The sequence below is a fragment of the Ruditapes philippinarum genome, unplaced genomic scaffold, assembly GCF_026571515.1.
Source record: "Ruditapes philippinarum isolate M1 unplaced genomic scaffold, ASM2657151v2 ctg85_1_1_1_1, whole genome shotgun sequence".
NCBI lineage: Eukaryota > Metazoa > Mollusca > Bivalvia > Venerida > Veneridae > Ruditapes > Ruditapes philippinarum.
Genome location: NW_026856555.1, coordinates 246,186 through 266,356, shown reverse-complemented (window position 1 = coordinate 266,356; position 20,171 = coordinate 246,186). Strand labels below are relative to the sequence as shown.

General features: G+C 32.5%; 1 protein-coding gene across 1 annotated transcript in view; it reads left to right on the top strand.

Moving 5' to 3' along the window:
- LOC132746977 (tyrosine-protein phosphatase non-receptor type 13-like) overlaps window positions 1-20,171 on the top strand; it is a 78,306-nt gene that overhangs the window by 4,329 nt on the left and 53,806 nt on the right. The window contains exons 3-6 of the mRNA XM_060736269.1: window positions 3,656-3,828; window positions 4,749-4,814; window positions 15,423-15,461; window positions 17,697-17,789. Coding sequence (XP_060592252.1) covers window positions 3,656-3,828; window positions 4,749-4,814; window positions 15,423-15,461; window positions 17,697-17,789 — 371 coding nt within the window. The remainder of the gene's footprint in view (window positions 1-3,655; window positions 3,829-4,748; window positions 4,815-15,422; window positions 15,462-17,696; window positions 17,790-20,171) is intronic.

Sequence of the window (20,171 nt, the reverse complement as noted above, 5' to 3'; positions counted from 1 at the left end):
CTAAGAAATGCAGGCTGGCCTAGCAGCTTACTGACTGTTCAATCTTTCATTCCCAATTTAAATTTGAAACTTCAGTATCTACAGCAATAACACATTCTATTAAATGAAAAATTCAAATGTGTACATGCATCAGACCAAAATTTCCACAATAAGATATACTGGTAGTTTCTGTATTCCGTGCTCTATGAAATGCTGCAAATGAAATAAAACATGGAAAATGTTTTGATCTTTAATTCATTTTACTGCCATATGTATTATGTGTCAGTTTTTACTATGCAAAGCATGAAGATGATAATGAACTGACTTTAATGTGTCTGTAACAGAAATAGGACAATAGATGTCAGGCCTTGTTACCTTTTGATACAGTGTCAGATGCTACCCTGATACTGTAGGGAATTGCAAGCAATCATTAGGGCAGATCAGTACAATATATTAACCCATACACAGCTAGAACCAATAATGATTAGTCTTTCCCACCAATATAAAGCCAGGCTAGCCTGCACTTCCTCCAGCCTGACCAGGCTCTACATGTATACTGTTTACTTAAATTACTAGAAATAGATTTCAATTTGATAGCCCTAAAATTTTTTGGCTTGTCCATATACCTGGACTTGTCCATGTAGTAGATAGAGAATATAGATGTGTGTGTGTTCTAAGTTTAATAAGGGTCCATACGCCCTTCCAGGCACTGAGAATACGGACCCCGGACATGTCACCAATCATGTCCTTAAATGGTATTAAAATAGTATTGCCAAATGGTGACCTATTAATTTTGATTCAAGTAATTCACTGAATGTATCTAAAAATTTGTTAGTATTATGACTAAGTGATGCAAGGGAGGCCAATGAGACCATTATATGCATCAAACTAAAATGTAAAATGTTGATGAAGTTACCAAAATAAAAAAGTATACCAGACTCTGTAAGTTCATATCGAACTATCATGCTAGATTTTTTATAAGAACATAGGCAAGCAGCTAAGCCTATTTAAGGCATTCAGCAGGTTAGGGGCTAATGCAGCATTTTGGGCTTATCACTCACGGCCAGGTACATGTAATAGGGGATAATAGGGGAGATTGATTAAATACTACTATTTCCATGATTAAAATAAGGCATTTTTACTGGCTTTCCTGTGATATTTTACTGACAGTTTGAGAAACATTAGATATTAGTCAGCAAATGTAATTTCAATTGTTAACTTGGAACATAAATCCAAATGAAAGTGATTATTGTATTAAAAAAGATGCCCAACATTTTTGTGTAGTGTTGTTTGTTGAATGAATTATTAATTAAAGGATGTAATATTATTTTAACTGGTACTGATAATATATAACAGAGCTATAAAATAACCATATTTCAAATAGAAGGAAATATATCTATCTGTATGAAGTAGGCATGAAAATAAAAGTCAAGTATGCATGCAGTTTTGTTTGTAGTATGTAGGTCAGTGTAAATAATGCAAGAATAGAATATTGGCAGCCTCCTACCATAGTAAACATACATGTTTAATGTTAGACAGTATACAGTAGAAAATAAAACAGATGCCAGAACATCTTGCAAAGTAAAGTTCCATCAATTAACTATGATGCTACTAAGTGTCAATAATGATAGCCAAGGTCACCAGTTTGAGTCAGGTCGATGTCTCTAATTTAAATCAGGCCAATACATTGTAGTTTGAACCACGCCAGTGTTACTAGTTTAAATCAGGCCAATGTCGCTAGTTTGAGTCAGGCCACTACATAATACATTGTAGTTTGAGTAAGGCCAATTTGAACAAGGTAAATGCTACTAGTGTAAGCCAGGCCACTACATAATACATTGTAGTTTGAGCAAAGCCACTACATAATACATTGTACTTTGAACCAGGTCACTACATAATACATTGTAGTGTGAGCCAGGCCACTACATAATACATTGTAGTTTGAGCCAGGCCACTACATAATACATTGTAGTTTGAGCCAGGCCATTACATAATACATTGTAGTTTGAGCCAGACCACTTTATTATACATTGTAGTTTGAGCCAGGCCACTACATAATACATTGTAGTTTGAGCCAGGCCATTACATAATACATTGTAGTTTGAGCCAGGCCACTTTATTATACATTGTAGTTTGAGCCAGGTCGTTGCTACTGTTTTGAGTCAAGCGACTTAATTTAGCAAGATAGTCAGCATGTCTGAACAATCCTGGCATATATTTATTGACTGCTCAGTTATAGCAGTTAGATATTTAGGATAACACTTTGGAAAAAAAAAATAATCACATCAATACAATGTAGTACTATATTAAAAACATTTGGATGAGGATAAACCCTTTTTGTGGTGGCATGAAATTATTCTTATTCCTAAGTTTAGAACCTTTGAGTCTTTCATATTTCTAATAAGAATATTCTCTTGGTAGATAAACTTTGATTTGTTTTCCAGAATTCTCATTGTTTTGCCAGAATTTAGACTACGTAAAATTTTCCATTTGAATTACATTAGAAAAATCACACAAAACATATTTGTAAAGTTGTAACTAGATCTGGCTCCAAGGTTATGAAACATTTTCCTGAGATCAAGCTCATATCTCAGGATTTACATTGGTCAATTCACATTTTATGCCTGTTTCTGACCAATCACATACCTTAGATCTGAGTTTGAGATTAGAATATTTCTTTGTAACCTCACCCACTGATCCATATTAATTTAGTTTGTTTGTTTGTTTGTTTCATTTTACGCCTTTTCCCAACAGTATTTCAGTCATATACGGTAGGCGGGTAGTTTCCTAACCATTGTTCCTGGAGAGTTACACCAGTACTAGACTACCTTCCTCCACGCTGAACTAATATTAATTTAGAGATTTATAAAAAAAAACCTGTTGTACTTACTTAGCTTTTAAATTGGCCGGCATGACTCAGTTCACAGATGTTACAGGTGACTCAAAACAAGTAGGATGTGACACATTGATGAACTGAGACAAAATATTGAAAATTCTGCATTTTCTATTCTCAACCCCTTTCTGATTAATTGGAAAGTTGTCATCTTATCTCAGAGATTAATATTAAGATGTCAAATATTCACACTCTACTGTGATAAAGTTTGAAGTTGTTAACAAAAGCTCAATCAAATAAAAGCCTATTAGATAGAGTTTTATAGGGTATCGAAGGTATGCCAGAAATTTATCATAGACCCAGTTGACATATTAATTTTATTATTTAGAATGCAGCAACAGTGTTGCATTTTAGACAACTTTACCCATGCTACCAGTCTAGACCAAGATCAGGCAGAACAGATCAAGGTCTGCACTGTTCGCCATCAGTCAGTAATAATTTTGAAATTTCCCAAAAAAATTGAATGGTTTTGTCCAGACTGAAAGACGGACATTGAAAGATGGACAAGGCCATTTAAAATATTTAGTTTTGAAAGTGTCATGGTGATCTTGGAACTGAAATTCTTTTAAAATCTGGTTGTTAAGTTTCAATATATAAATACTTTCAATAAATCTTTGAAGTAATTTTCAACATCTGAAATGAAGTGATGCATTGATTCAGCTTCTAACGGCAGAGTTGTGGCCCTTGATGCAAACAATGATAAGTAGTTTAATTTATTCTTATAACATGCATTTGTTTGCCTGATAGACACTAGTATTGTAGTTGTATTTTATTTTGTTATAGGAGAGTCTTGCTCTGACATCGGTCCTGCTTTCGTTATCAATCCAGACACCTTATACCTGACTCCTGAAGGTCAGGTGGAGTTTGGCCACGCCCATAAAGTACAACAATATGCAAATTACATGGCACCAGAAACAGAAGATGATTTTACATGTACAGATACTTCTGTGGAACAGGTGATTATTACATTCTTATATTACTTTGTCTCTTTGTCTCATCAGAAAGTATGCATTCATCTTGAGGTTGTGTGTTTGAATCAGTTCAGGCATCATTTCCCATGTTTTATTAAGTAGTTTGATTCAATGTGTTTTGACTATGAGCAGATGTGAAAACACACTGTAGAAAAATATGAGCCGCGTCACATCAAAACCAACATGGTGAGTTTGCACCAACCCTATTACAAGTAGAGAAACTGATAGGGAACAGCATGGATCCTGATCAGACTGCGTAGATGCGCAGGCTGGTCTGGATCCATGCTGGTCGCAAACGCACTAAGTTGGTTTTGTCATGACGTGGCTCATATATCAATAAAGCATTGAAGAAATGTATTGATATCTATAATCTGTGTTTCATACCAAAATATATGGCTGAAATTCACTATTTGTATCACTATATGAACAGAGTAAGGACTGTTATTTCATATTTTGATAAAAGTATAAATTGATATTAAATGTAAGTGCCTAATTCTAGCATATAAAACTTAGTACACTTGACCATACCTTTATACCCCCACTACATGTAGGTCCTTCCTCCTCTCATTGTCCTTCAGAAGATTGACAGAACAGTGGAATGTGGGACTTTCCGTGTTCTCGGACACATTTCTAATTACTACAATGTACTTAAAACTCTCCTTTAAGTTTTCAATAAAATTAGCATAAATCTGGAGGAATTCTGCCTTACAGATTATGAGATATATAAAAGCACTTTAATCAAACAGAGAAATAGAAGTAGAAAACCTACTGGCCCGAATTCCCCACCACTTAAAGATCTCCAAAACAAAAATGAATAATTCTTATGTTATTTTAAGAAAAAAGTCTCTAAATGCTAGTAAGTTATTAAAATTTGGAATTAAAGTAAGAAAATTATATATTTCCAGGTGTATGTGTTTGCTCTGGGCAAATCATTGATATATTCTTCAGAATTCGGGCTCAAACCTGACGAGGTATGTTTTAAACAATTTGATATACACAAGAATGGCTGTTTTCATGGGAGAAATTCATCATAATCAGATTTCATTTCATTTGAAAAAAATCCTGGCAATATTATTTACTACGCATTTGAAGAGAAATTTCGATTTAATTTTTTTTTCTCAAGAAGAAATAAGAGAGTTTTTTTTTACAAACAAGGATTTCTTGTTTTTCGTTTCTTGTTTCCATGGATACAATCATATCTGATTTAATTTATTAGCTTTTCACTGCTAGCTCAGTTATAAGGAAGAAATTTTGAGAAAAATTATTTTGAAGGGAAGAAAATATATAGTGCTGAGGGCTTAATGTCTACATATATTTTGTGGTTTTGTTTTTACATTATGAAATTAAGAAGTACATAAATTTCTCCCATTAAAATGTTTTTTTGTTTATTTTCATATCTGAATGTATTGAATGTATGAAAAAATTAACAAGTATTATTATAATAACTGTATTAGCATAATTTTTTATGTTTCAGTTTTGTTTTTATTTTGTCCTTATACTCAGACATGTTGTGCATTTTCTTGCATGTTATTTTATGAGTAAATTTCCTGATATTGTACATGAGATATCATTGCAAGGGTTGGTAAAGTACATGTACATGCACAGAAGTGCAATACCACTGAGTCTGATATTACCATGTGAAATAGTTAGTTTTCTTTATCCATGTTGATCTCATTAAAATAACTATTGTGTATATTGTCTTTTAATCATGTACATGTATTAATAGGGGTGACTTTTTATAGAAAAATTTCATGATACTTATTGATAATTGAATGTGCTTTCAGGGTTGACATAATTATTGTGATTTACATTATTCAGTCCTATTTATTAAACAAATTATATTGATATGTTAAAATTATGATGTGCAGTTTTCTAATAAGTGTGGTATTAATTAAATAGTAATGAATTAAGAACTAAAGAAATCCAGCAATTTTAGCTGAGCTATTTGAAAGATAGGGAGAGCTTTTGTACTTGTATTGGTATTAGCATTGCTACAAGTTTTGTACATGATAAAAGTATTGAAGCTAATTGGTTGGAACTTCACATAATTGTTCTCTGTAATTATCTTAAATAACTGGCATAGTTCCCATAACTCTGAGTTAGCTTTTTACAGAATTATGCCCCTTTTCTTAGGTAGATTTTTACAGAGTTATGACCTTTTTTTACTGTCAAGCACAGAGAATAATTGAGCGTGCTGTCTTAAGGACAGCTCTTGTTGTTTTGAGAATAAGTTTTAAATTTAAACACTACCAGTCACAAAACTGATTACGGTAATAATCTTAAATGCAAACATATGCAGGAAATGAATTTTGATTTTTTTTTTATCATACTACATTTGTATATTGCTGTTGGGAATATTAAAGTTTTTTATACAGTTATTTACAGTGAATATTGAATTTAAGATGCAATTTGATTTATAAAGAGCAGTTTGACATTATTGCTTCAGCAAGAAAATCTGTCCTCAGTGACTCATCAATTTTGTCTATAAATACATGCTGCCAGCTTGTTTATAATTGTTTCTCCAATTATCTAATTGATAATGTGTCAGCATCACAAGATGTGCTAAATATATAATATTAAGCTTCTGTAAATTAATCAATAATCATAATTACAGCGAATTTTCTTTCTTAGTAATTAAAGATGAAAATATCCGCTGTAATATTCATGTATTATGAAATATCAAATATCTTTTGAAACACTATTAAAGAGATGATTATTCATTCTCAAAAAGTATGTTTTCATGGAAAGTAAGATAGAAATATTTTCTCTCCATTTATCTGGAGATAACTAAGGTATGCTTAATACAGCAGGAATGATAATTTGAAAATCATTTAGGAAGATTTTATCAGAAAACTGTGTATATGTTAGATATAGAAACTACTAAATAACACAGGCCTATACAACCAGTTAACGTGGAGTCAGGCCCGTCTCCAAATATTTTCAGTGTGACCAGGCAATACTGTCTATTGTGTTGGTTTTGGTTTCACAATTTTAGTATCCCTCACAATTATAATGAACTGTTCCAGATATGAAGCAGGGCAAGTTTATTTTACAAATTTAGGGGTGTTAGGGTTAATTTAAGGGAGGAAACAAATCAAATTTTGCACATTTTCAATAACCCTTCAGTTTACTCAGTTGTTTTTTTAATGGCTGTTAAAATGGGTTATAAATTTGCCAAACAATATTACAGGAACCAAAATTAAACCAAACATGTTAAAAGCTTTTGTTGACTTTCAACAACACAAGAATTATATCTAGGCACAGATTCAGTCTTTTATGGAACTGAGGTGTCAAGAATTTAACAGTTACATGAAAATTATACAAACAGAGATTTTTTAAAATTGTTTTCAACAAGGTCTATAGCCCTGACTGTTTACCTAAGGAAATTGTAAACCAACATTTGACTGGCCTCAACCATGTATAGTTTGTTTACTTTAACTGTTTATTTACCACTTCACAATTTACACTATATAGTGATGATCCCCCCTGTACATTTACAGGCTTGATTTATTGAAATATTGCCAACTATTTAACGTTCCTTTCTTTCACACTGGTATTTAAGGTACTTGAAAATTGAAAACTTTGATAGTTTTTGCATGACATTAAATGATAGTGATGATAAATTATTAAGATAAGATCCCACAATCCTCTTAGAGAAATTCCTCATCTTTTACTCCAGGGAATATTTTAGTTTGTTTGATTAAAGATAGCCTTTTTGCATTTTAGTGGTCAGTTAATTTTATTTATAGGCAAGATTTGTAATGTTGCATTGTACATGTACATGCATATATTAGCAGCCTTATGGTATTTATTTGGTCTGTTGAATTGAATGGTCTGTTGAGTTGAATGAAAATTCTGAATTGACTTATGGTACATTGTATGAAATACTGTACATGTACTATTAATCTGTTATTAGTGAAAACCAAAAGTACCCTCCCACGCACAAAAAAAGCAGAGAAAAAAAACCCTACCACACCCACAAAAATATCAAACTTTATAGACTTTATTCATCCATATTGCCTTTTATTGTGAAAGAATCATATAGATAAGTTTACAAATATTCATTTAAAAACAATGTTTACTTCTGAAAGAAAATCAAACATCTTCATGTACCACAATCCTTTAATCATTTACTTTATTCAAACTATTAAGGGGCGTCTGTGGCCGAGTGACTAAGGTCATGGTTCAAGCTGCTTGCCCCTCATGGCTGTGGGTTCAAATCCCGACCGATCTTTTTCTTCATTTTGAAAGCTATCCAGCTAGCCCACGGGTGTTGATTTCTACTCGGTGCCGTTTGTGCCTAAATAAGCTCAGAAAGGGGACCTTTGTCTTTTCTCCCCCAGCAAAAATTTGAAATATACATATTCTGATTTTGTGCGAATAAAAACCAACCAAAAAGAGAACAAACTGTGAGGATGATGGATGGGGACTCCATATAAAGGTTGTTGATGTTCAATCACTTGTCTGTAGGTGAAAATTTTGCATTCTATCATCATGCCTACAGTAGACAACAATAGCTCTAATCTATAGCCTACTTATTTTTGAAACAATACCAGTAAAGAGTAGAAAGAGCCATGTCAATTATGCTTTCCTGTTAGTTAATTAAATGACAAGCTTCTACAGTTGTTAAAAAAAAATGAGGTAAAACGTTTCCTATCAATAAGTTACAAGCTTTTTCCATTCAAACATTATTAATTATTCCGGTATTGAATCTAATGTTGAAGACTAAAAAAATACTGAAAAAATATATATCGGAGGGTATAGACAGTGGTAAACAGGGTGGAATGATGGTGAAAAATAAGTTTATATTGGAGTTGGCCCAATATAATCACACTTTAAGAGGTCTATGGGTATTTAGGATTAGCAAATGTATTTTTATAGTGAAATTGATTGTTACATGGATAAAAACAGAAGCAAAACAGATGGTTTTTGTTGTAGTTTGATGAACCTACTAGGTTTATAAGATACCTGGCTGTAATAACAGAAAAGCATACTATTTCGGTAGATGTTAGAAATAATTACCTCATGAAAACTGGAAACTAGTTCATTTTTTACTATGAATGTATTTTTGTGTTGAGGAAAACAAAAAAAGAGAGTATTATATCAGACTTGAAAATCACTTTAAGGGAAAGAAAATAGTTTATGTCTCTAGAGATCGTAAAACTGCAGTATCTTATATGAAATAAAGAAAGACTTGCAACAGTTTTGTGATTAAACCTCAATATGTCTGTTCATTAGTTTGTCTGTATTTTTGTTTTAGTATAACTTTCTGTCCAATCCTTGATCTACCTATTTTTTTGACTACATATTTACAACACTTTGATCCGTGCCAAACAAAAGTGTGCATATTTTGATTCATGATTTTTTACCTTTTGCAGAGATATTGAACCTTGAGAATGTGTGAGATATTGGTTACAACTGTTATTTTTCTGTTTTGTTTAATTAAATGGAGAGTTTACTACAGTTTGAGTTAATCTTCTATCATTGCTGTTAATTTTATTTGTTTATTTGGTTAACCACAAAGTTTAACAGTATTTCAGCTATATACTGTGGAGATATGTAATGAAAATAACTGGTATTAAAGCTTTTTATTCTGCAATGACTTTTCCACATAAGACAATTGAAAGAGTCAGATGGAAGATGATGACAGTAGACAAAGAGTTTCAGCAACAAATGCCATGTACAAGTCTAGAGTTTGGACTTTAGAAACTGAGGCCCAGATGTGAACTGCAGAAATTGAGATTGAAAATCCAGATTTGAACTTCAGAATTTAAAAACTGAGATCCAGATTTGCACTTCAGAAACTGATAAGAAAATGAGGAACTGGACTGAACTTTAGAAACTGAGACCTAGGTCTGAACTTAAGAAAATGAGGAACTGGTCTGAACTTCAGAAACTGAGACCTAGGTCTGAACTTAAGAAAGTGAGGTACTGGTCTGAACTTCAGAAACTGAGACCTAGGTCTGAACTTAAGAAAGTGAGGTACTGGTCTGAACTTCAGAAACTGAGACCTAGGTCTGAACTTAAGAAAGTGAGGTACTGGTCTGAACTTCAGAAACTGAGACCTAGGTCTGAACTTAAGAAAGTGAGGTACTGGTCTGAATTTCAGAAACTGAGACCTAGGTCTGAACTTAAGAAAGTGAGGTACTGGTCTGAATTTCAGAAACTGAGACCTAGGTCTGAACTTAAGAAAGTGAGGTACTGGTTTGAATTTCAGAAACTGAAGTCCAGGTTCAACAGATCTTATTCTCTTTATACTTTGTTAATTGGGTGGGCTTTTACCAGTCATGAATTATTCTGTAAACTAAATGGGTTTTAAAAAGACCAAACTTCAAATGATTCACAACTTTTTAAGTTATGCAAATTAATACAATATACATAATTTACACTTTCAGTTTATGTGTGTGGAGAAGATATAAGTTTGACTTAAATGATAATTTTTTATAACCCTTATCATTCTAAATACCTTTAATGAATATGTCCATCTTGAAATCTTTGCTAGACTATTCATCATTTTTAAGGAAAATTAGAAAATAAGTACTGTCAGACTGTATATCAAACAATGGAGACCATGATCAGACAGCACAGATGTGTTGGCTAATTGTCGCCTGTACTGGTCACATGGGTAGATTCAGATGTAACCAGCGAGCTAGAGCTAAACGTTAATCGGAATGAAAGTTCTTTTCCTATATTATTCCTATAGGATGTAATAAATATATATATTGTGTCAAAAGTCTAGTATTTCTTTTAACATTTTAAAAAGTTTGAATGATTTATGAACTTCATGTTTTCCTACTTTTTACAAAAAAGGATGATTGTATCTTCAGTTTCTTGATTTTAGACCTATTAAATGTATCAGAAATTAATGTGTAAGTTTAATTATGGATTATTAGCAGTAATTGGCACACCCTCTCCTTGCCCTGCCCTTGAGTCCTTATGTTGCCCCCTTTAGGTGCCTTACTGGTGGCCCTGTGTGGCTGGTTATTGTTGGGGACTATGTTCAGTGAATGTTGCCCCCCCTTTTGTTGAGCTTTCCTTTCGTATGTTATTGCCAAGGCTGAACAAACTGAAATGCAGTATTCAGATTAAAAAAAAACACAAAAAAAACAAATAAATGCAAACACACAATTGTATTTTTAGACTTCAGTCATATATTGAAGTTCTCCGTGTTGCAGAGAATGTAATAAGCATAGTTTTTACCTTGATTAGTAATTTGAAGCTTTTCTGTTTGCCTGTCAGATATATGATTGCCAAAACCAACAAGTTTATAAGTCTAGAGGGGGGAAACACTATCATTACTCATGGCAAAAACACAAGTTGTTGATAATGACTTACTTAATGCATCATTGTACAGTCATAGAGTGACCAGGCTCCTAAATGAATGAATGTTTGTATTTTGGTAATGAAATCCCTTCAACTTCAAATGGACTGTTCCAGATATAAGGCATTGGGCCAGTCCATTATTCACATTTAGCTGGATATATATAAATCATAGCAAAAGAACATAGGAGAGATTTGGGGGCCTCCGTGGCCGAGTGGTTAAGGTCGCTGACTTGAGATCACAGGTCCCTCACCGCTGTAGGTTCGATCCTCACTCGGGTCGAAATCTTTCATGTGAGGAAGCCATCCAGCTGGCTTACGGAAGGTCGGTGGTTCTACCCAGGTGCCCGCTCGTGCCTGAAATAATGCCCGAAGGGGCACTTGGGGTCTTCCTCCACCAATAAAGCTGGAAAAAAATCGATGAAAAAATCTCGGCGGGACGCTCTAGGATGGCCCGACTTGAGTGTACGGTCGCCCATATGGGCTTTCCGGCGGCGACCTTAAATAAACGCATAAAAAAAAAAAAAACATAGGAGAGAAAGTGACTCACAAGCTGCTTAGTTTTCAGGTATCTATGAAACAGAGAAACAGTTTCTGTGTAGAAATAAAAGATAAGCTCTCTTCCCATAAACTTTTTGTATTTTCAAGAATAACTTGAAACTTTTTTACTATTATTTTGTATGAAGATTGAAGTGGTATTAAGTGTGAATTATGTTTATGTGCCTGAAGAAACAATTTGAATCATATGAGCAAGAGAATTTTCTTGTTAAATTTTCTTCTTTTATTCCAACAAAATTGTATGTGAAAGTTACCAAGAAGGTTATTTAAGGTGTAGTATATTTGAAAAAATTACAATTGAAAGGTTGGTGATTTTTCACAGGTGCTAACTTACATGTATATAATATATAATGCCGGAAATATGCACCTTTGATATTCCTCAACTGTAGAGAATGTACAAAATGCTGCTGTTTGACCTAAAAGCCATGCCAACTTTATAAACTTTTTGAAGAAAAAGTCTGCATTAATTAATGTTTGAAGATCAATTCAAGTTAAAAAGCCTGTACAATTTTGAGCTGCCTGGCCAAAAGAAGTCTCATTGCTGCGTTTAAACTTATGAAAACTTAATTGTGATAGGGGCCATGCCATACAGTCGTTAAGGTTGTAAAACACAATAGAGAAGATGTTAACATAATATTAGTATAGTGGTAAGTGAGATATGTTTGTACTTACATGATACTGACTATCATTGTTATCTATTGTCTACTGGCTGTTGCCATTACATCTCTCTGTCATTCAACAGTAAACAATATTAGACAAACTGGTCTGACTACCATCATAATTAAGGTAATTGCCATGAAACATCTCTAGAAAATGTATTTTTAGAAACTTCCCAAGTCTGGTTTTTCTAACTGTCGGTTTGTCTTGTGTTTTTTTGTTGTTGTTTGATTTTTTTAGAAACATTGATTAATTAAATTTCCATTTTGTCTGGACCATTCTTCTGTTTTTGTGCTGTTGATATTTCTTTGTGAAATAGATTACGCTATGCATTGTGTATTGGGCTATACATTATCTTGACTTGCCAGTTACTACAAGAAAGTTTTAAAATGTGTAGATTCTGTTATGTGTGGAAGTTGTTTGCTAAGTTAATGGAGTGCCATTTTTAGCTCGACTATTTGATTAAGTTTTTGCAAGTCGGTGTCTCCAAAAGTACTAAAGAGAATGGGTTGAAACTTCACACACTTGTTCACTAGATGTGATTATGTAACATGATGGACACAGGTCTCCATAGTGGAGGGCCCTTTTTTATTGACAGCTATTGTTGTAGCTGAATTAAAGTATGGACACCTGCTAATATTGTTCTTGTTCCATAATCTTAACTTAAATGTCAATGATCAGATTCTACTGTATTTTTAGGACTCAAAATCAACAAAGCTTACATGATGTTGTTTCTTATTGTCTAAGTAAACAAGCTGCTGTCTGTAATCTAAAGTGAATTGTTCTATTATTTAGATGTGAATGTTTCTTCGGTCATTCATCCATACAGGCATAGTAATATTAGATTACTGCAAAACATTAAGGTAAAGATATAAGCAAGATTATCTTTAGTCAGATGCTAAAAAGTAACCAATGAGATTCAATGTTACATAAATAAGTTGACTTTGGCAAGCAATTTCTAAATGCTGCCTTGCCAAATTATTTTTTAAATTAAAGCCTTGAAATTTTTTATTTTTCAGTAAGTTATATTTTTGAATGGATATTTAGATCTGATAATTATATCAGGTGACATGAGTTCTTAAGTATGTGATAAATAAGAAATGCTTGGTAAAAATATTAAAATCATTTTGAATCTTGAACAATATGTTTTCTACTTCCATTACATTTATTACCTAACTGAATTTGCCCCATGTCTATTACTTAATTGAAGCTGATTGTTCAAGGTAGTTCTCCCATTTTTATCTTTGCCTGTTTTTTTTTTACCATTTAAAACATCTGCCTAATCTGTACTTAAATGCCAACTTCTGGTATACAACTTTAATTGACATTAATGCATTGTATTTTTGCCCCTCTGATTTCATGCCTGAAGTTCTCTTTTTTTTCATAGACTTACAAAATCATGGCAAAATTTTACCAGAATACACCCCTGGTATATTACAACAATTTGAGCCACGTCACGACAAAACCAACATAGTGGGTTTGCGACCAGCATGGATCCAGACCAGCCTGCCCGTCCGAGCAGTCTGATCAGGATCCATGCTGTTCGCTATCAGTTCCTCTACTTGTAATAGAGTTGGTAAGCGAACAGCATGGTTCCTGATCAGACTGCGCGGATGCTGGTCGCAAACGAACTATGTTGGTTTTGTCGTGACGCGGCTCAAATTTTCATATACACCTACAAACATCTGTTCAGTTTTAGAACAGGGGTGTGCCAGAAATTGCCTGATCTTACCTTTATAATTTGTAAAACTTCTGAACTCACCTGGGATAAGTGTTAGAATAATGAACTGATTTAATGAGTAAGATGTTGTACACATAGGTATATAATGAGAAGAAATATCCTTTGTTTAGATGAACGTGCATTAGGTGTATGCATGAGTCATTCTGTAGAAGAACTATGTTTCTGCCTGTAGTAAACTACATGTATAACTCAGAGGAAGCAATATTATATAGGTAAAACACAGAAAATAGGAGAAAATAATGTTGATAGCATGATGATAGAATGATGATTGAATATATTGGTTTAAGTTTGTGTAGCCACTTTTTTCCTGTAAACAACTGGCTGTTATTTGTTGAAAGCAGACTTGGCTAGGGAATTGACTGAAGCCCAAGATTTTATGTTTTAAAGTAATGTTTCATAGTAAATGTTGGGCTTTTAAAAGATATAAGACTGATTAAATTATGAATGCTATATTTATGTCAGTAGTATTCTATGATGTAAACATACTTGTGAATTGTTTTTGTTGCATTTTCAATCTTAAATTATAGACATTCTTATGAGTCAAGTGCCATAAATCTCGGAAACCTTTACTGTAGATTTTATTATGGGGAAAAAGAAGCATACACCAGGAAAATATCATTAAATCATAATATAAATCAGTGTCATAGGTAAAAACAAAACTTTTTAGTAAAGTCTAGTAAGCCAAAGTGAAGGAAATCTTTTATAGATAATTATTAATCTCTCAAAATAGAATGCTAGATGTTGTCTTTATCATGGGTTTGACTTGTACCATTTAATGTACTACATGACAAGATTAGGTTAACATTTTCAGAATGTCTCCTGTATGATACATTGGCAGTGCTTATGAAATGTAATATCCTTATTATAGTAATAATTTAAAATAAGTATTAATTATTTAAAATCATGAAAAGTGCAATTGTACTGGAGTGTGTGTATATGCTTTATTTTTCCCTTGCCACTAGCTGAAATATTAAGAAATTTGTCCTGGAAACTTGGCCTGTTATTTGTAAATTGTTAATGTTATTGTTTGCAAATCAACAAGTCCTAGTTACAAATTTGATTTTTTTAATGATATTACCAAAGATGTTTTGATATTGTATACAAGGTGTTATTTTTCAATAAATGATGGTATAGGAAATATATGGAAAAAGAAAAAAAATCATAATATATGATATATTACATGTATTTTTGTTTGGTATGTAACTTGAATATATACAAATATATCCCTTGAAATGTGTATGTTTCGTTTGATTGTGTAATATTAACCCACCTTGTTATGTTGGCTAATTTGGAATTATTTCAGCGTAACAGTGGCATGAATTCCTCGAGCAAAATGTCAAAGGTAACGCAGGAAAACTGTTGTGTTCTAATGATCTTTCACATGCTTTAGTTAGTCACCATGGTGTTATGCTTTAATGTACTGCAATAAGGTCACATTGTCTTATATGGTGTGGTGATCACATATAATTTTGCCAAAAGAAATCTTACGTTATATGACCAAATCTTGTTATATTTGGAGTGGCTAATTTTTGTTCCATATAATCAGTCCATATAATCAGATGTTTTATTTTTAAGCATCATAATTATATTTCTAAGATATGATTTTTCTTTTTCCTGTATTATTTCTGAAGTTAATATATTAATGTATCTATTCTTAGTTTTCAAATTTGTTTGGCTTAGTTATATTTTTGAAGGATAAATGATAATTATGTCAATATTTAGATAATTGTAATGTAAATTTAGAACTATTTAGTTCTTTTTTATGGTTCAAATATTGTTTACTTTGCAATTTTTTTATTTTATAAGCTAAATATGCTGAAAAGATTATGTTTCATAATGTTTTTTTGTTTTTTTTAAAGACAATACTCTTTTATGATAATTAAGCAAAAAAAAAAAAATTAATTTAAAATTTAAGAAAGCGATTGAATGTTTCATAAAAGATGATATTTATTGAGACATGCGGTAGTAAGTATAAAAAAATCACTGACTTCCTGGCACTGTCTAACTTATAATATGTAATACTATTAAATAAACATTTCATAATGATACCTTTCACCACAATTTTACTGAACATATCTTACTTACATGCACACATTTTAAATTTTTACTTTTGCACCAGTCCTTGGTGTCAAGTTGGATGAAGGAATCAGTGTTGCACTTTTGTTAGTTTAACATGCACAAAGTTACAGCCTTCATTGGCTATGTGGTGAAGGAGGTTTAAGTTCAGTCTTTTGGGCCATCCTGACTTTGTTTTCAGAAAACCTTGCTTTCTAGCTTGTATAATATAAGACACTATAATTCACAGTTGATGAAAATATTATAAAGCCAGTCTGAAATTTAAGAATTCTGAGTGGTTAATTTCAAGTCAATATTTTGAAATGCACCAATCGTAAGAATCCAATTTTGGACTGGTTTTTCAATTTTTTGGTTTTGAAAAGATTTTAAATATAATATTTTTAAACCAGTCTCAGAATCAGTTATCTGATTTGTTTCTGATTGGTTAATTTTAACTACTCATTTAAATTAACCAATCATGCAGTTAAAACTTGTCTTCAATTAAATGTTCTAGATTCTATAAGCTTGGTTTTTACTTTTTATGCAAACTTCAAGCTATATAATGAATTAGTATCATTGCTTTTTACTTTCTTTAAACAGAAACCATTAAAAAACTGAGCATGTTTCCAGCTTTTATTACCATCTAAGCTGCTTTCATAATACCTTACAGACTCGTTTTTTGTACCTGAAATTCTTAATTAATATAAAAAAAGGTTTGCTTAATTGTATTAAAAGACGGTCTTCAAAGCTTGCAAAGTAATTAGTCCCTGCTGGGAAACACGAATCTTGAAAGAACGTTGTTGATGTAGAAAGCAATTGTTTATGATGACTTAATCAATGTTAATTTGGACCATACATTTACAAGAAATTGAAGAAGAAAAAAACACCCTAGGTTGTATGAACATGAAACATTATGGTGCCAAATTAATATCTATCATAATTAAAACACACCAGATTTTTCAGCTCTTCCTTCAATTCATTTGTGTGTTAGAATTGCAGGCTAGAAGTTGTGATTTTAGAATATTTCTTTTAGACGAAGAATTGCAATTCTTTCATTTATAGTTTTATTTATAGAAAAATGTGATTTTTTTAAAAATGAGAATTAACAGTGTGACTTAGTTTTAAATAGTTAAATATTCATTATATGTGGATATAGATTAAATATGTAGCTGTAATCCTGTAAACAATTCTATCATACTTTCAGAATTGAAAAGGTGATCATTTTACGCAGAATTTGAAAAAAAATATTAAAGCTTCAAAACTATTTATTTAAATAAAAATATGACTAAATTATTTTACAAATAGATCTGTGAAATGGATCAATATGCATTTAATTTTAAAAAATATATGTGTCTTATGCATTTCGTTTAAGGAGGAAAATGCGTGAAATATTTACTAACATTAACTTTTTGCCATAAAATTGTATTTAAACTGAATTTGTTATTTTCCAAAATGTGTACATTCTGTAACAACTTTATTTAATTGTTTGGATTTAATATTACAATCTGTGTGTTAATTTCAGCCTGTTAGAATCAGTGAGAATTTGGAGTCCCTCTTGAGGAGGATGACATACAGGAACTCCTCACAGAGAGCACCCCTCGCTAAAGTTTTGGAGGTTAGTATACCAAAATTATTCAAACTGAAGAAAACATTGGTTCACGTTATTATTCTCCTTACAGAGAGCTCCAACGATGGAGGAAAGTATATTATAATATACCGTAAGTCTCAACTTGACACAAATAGCATTGTTTCCACAAGTGTTTAGCTCGACTTTTCTATGAAAAGGGGAGCTATCCTACTCGCCCCGGCGTCGGCGTTGGCGTCACACCTTGGTTAAGTTTTTCGTACCACCCCACTTTATTTCAGAAGTATTACAAGTATGGCTTTGAAACTTACCATACTTGTTCACCATCATAACCTCCATCTACAGACAAGAGTACATAACTCTGTCAAGGTTTTTGACAGAATTATGGCCCTTTTTTGACTTAGAAAGTGTATTGAGCTTGGTTAAGTTTTTTGTACCACCTCACTTTATTTCAAAACCATTGGAGGTATTGCTTTGAAACTGACCATACTTGTTTACCATCACGACCTTCATCAACAGACAAGAGGACATAACTCTGTCAAGGTTTTTGACAGAATTATGCCCCTTTTTGACTTAGAAAATACATTGAATATGGGTAAAATCCACTTATTGCCTTAACCCTTTGAGATATTGCTTTGAAACTTTTAATGCTATTTCACATCATTACCCCATCTGTACGCAAGAGAAGGTAACTCTGTCAAGGATTTGTTTTAAAAATTAAGGCCTTTTATCGACTTAGAATCTTGGTTAAGTTTTTAGTACCAGTCCACTTTTTGACTGAACTGTTTGAGATATTAATTTGAAAGTTGGAATACTTGTTTACAATCATGATTCCCAAACATGTCCAGGAGAAGGTAATTCTGTCAAAGATTTTATTTGAATTATGGCCCTTAACTGTCAATGTTTTGTATTATAGGCAAGCACTAAAAAACTTAAAAAATCTAAAAAAATTCATTCCTATCCACTTGTTCACTTTACCATAAATTATGTCATATAAACATTGCTGTAATATTCAAGGGTATCAAACAACTAGTTATTTTTCTCTTTTTGTACTTGAAATTAAAATCAGTAGTATGTGCATATTTCACATTTTATCTCGCCTATTTGATTGGTGGACAAGGGTATCACACAATTCAGTAAAATAATTCTTCACTAAATATCTTAATGCTCATGGCCATTGTTCACTTTAAAAATACAGAGATTCTTGTATTGCCTTTTACTGCAAAAACTTTTTTTATTGGCAAGCAATAAAAAAGTCGAGCGCGCTGTCTTACGGACAGCTCTTGTTACAGAAATATGGTGCTAAAAGCAGACTGCTTCGCAAACTTTAGGAAGTTTCTAATGATGAATAATCATTACTCCTAATCGAAAGCAGTACTAAAAGTTTTGATGTGTGCTAGTATATTTAGAGAGTATCTTGTTCACTTATGTTTTGAAGGGAACTTAATCATTACTGCTTGCAGAGTGCATTACTCATTTGAATTTGTACGGTAGTATACTTTTGATCATTAATCCTTGCAGTGAGCATTGCTCACTGAAGTTTTAAAGGAAAGTTTACTTGCAGTGTGTTGCTTACTTAAATTTGTAGTGTACTTTTGATCATTACTCCTTGCAGAGAGCATTGCTCACTGAAGTTTTGAAGGGTAGTGTACTTTTAATCCTTACCCCTTGCAGAGAGCATTGCTTACTGAAGTTTTGAAGGGTAGTGTACTTTTCATCATTACTCCTTGCAGAGAGCATTGCTCACTGAAGTTTTGAAGGGTAGTGTACTTTTCCATCATTACTCCTTGCAGAGAGCATTGCTCACTGAAGTTTTGAAGGGTAGTGTACTTTTCATCATTACTCCTTGCAGAGAGCATTGCTCACTGAAGTTTTGAAGGAAGGAAAGTTTACTTGCAGAGTGTTGTACACTTAAATTTGCAGTGTACTTTTAATCATTACTCCTTACAGAGAGCATTGCTCACTGAAGTTTTGTAGGGTAGTGTACTTTTGATCATTTACTCCTTGCAGAGAGCATTATCACTGAAGTTTTGTAGGGTAGTGTACTTTTGATCATTTACTCCTTGCAGAGAGCATTGCTCACTGAAGTTTTGTAGGGTAGTGTACTTTTGATCATTTACTCCTTGCAGAGAGCATTATCACTGAAGTTTTGTAGGGTAGTGTACTTTTGATCATTTACTCCTTGCAGAGAGCATTATCACTGAAGTTTTGTAGGGTAGTGTACTTTTGATCATTTACTCCTTGCAGAGAGCATTATCACTGAAGTTTTGTAGGGTAGTGTACTTTTGATCATTTACTCCTTGCAGAGAGCATTATCACTGAAGTTTTGTAGGGTAGTGTACTTTTGATCATTTACTCCTTGCAGAGAGCATTATCACTGAAGTTTTGTAGGGTAGTGTACTTTTGATCATT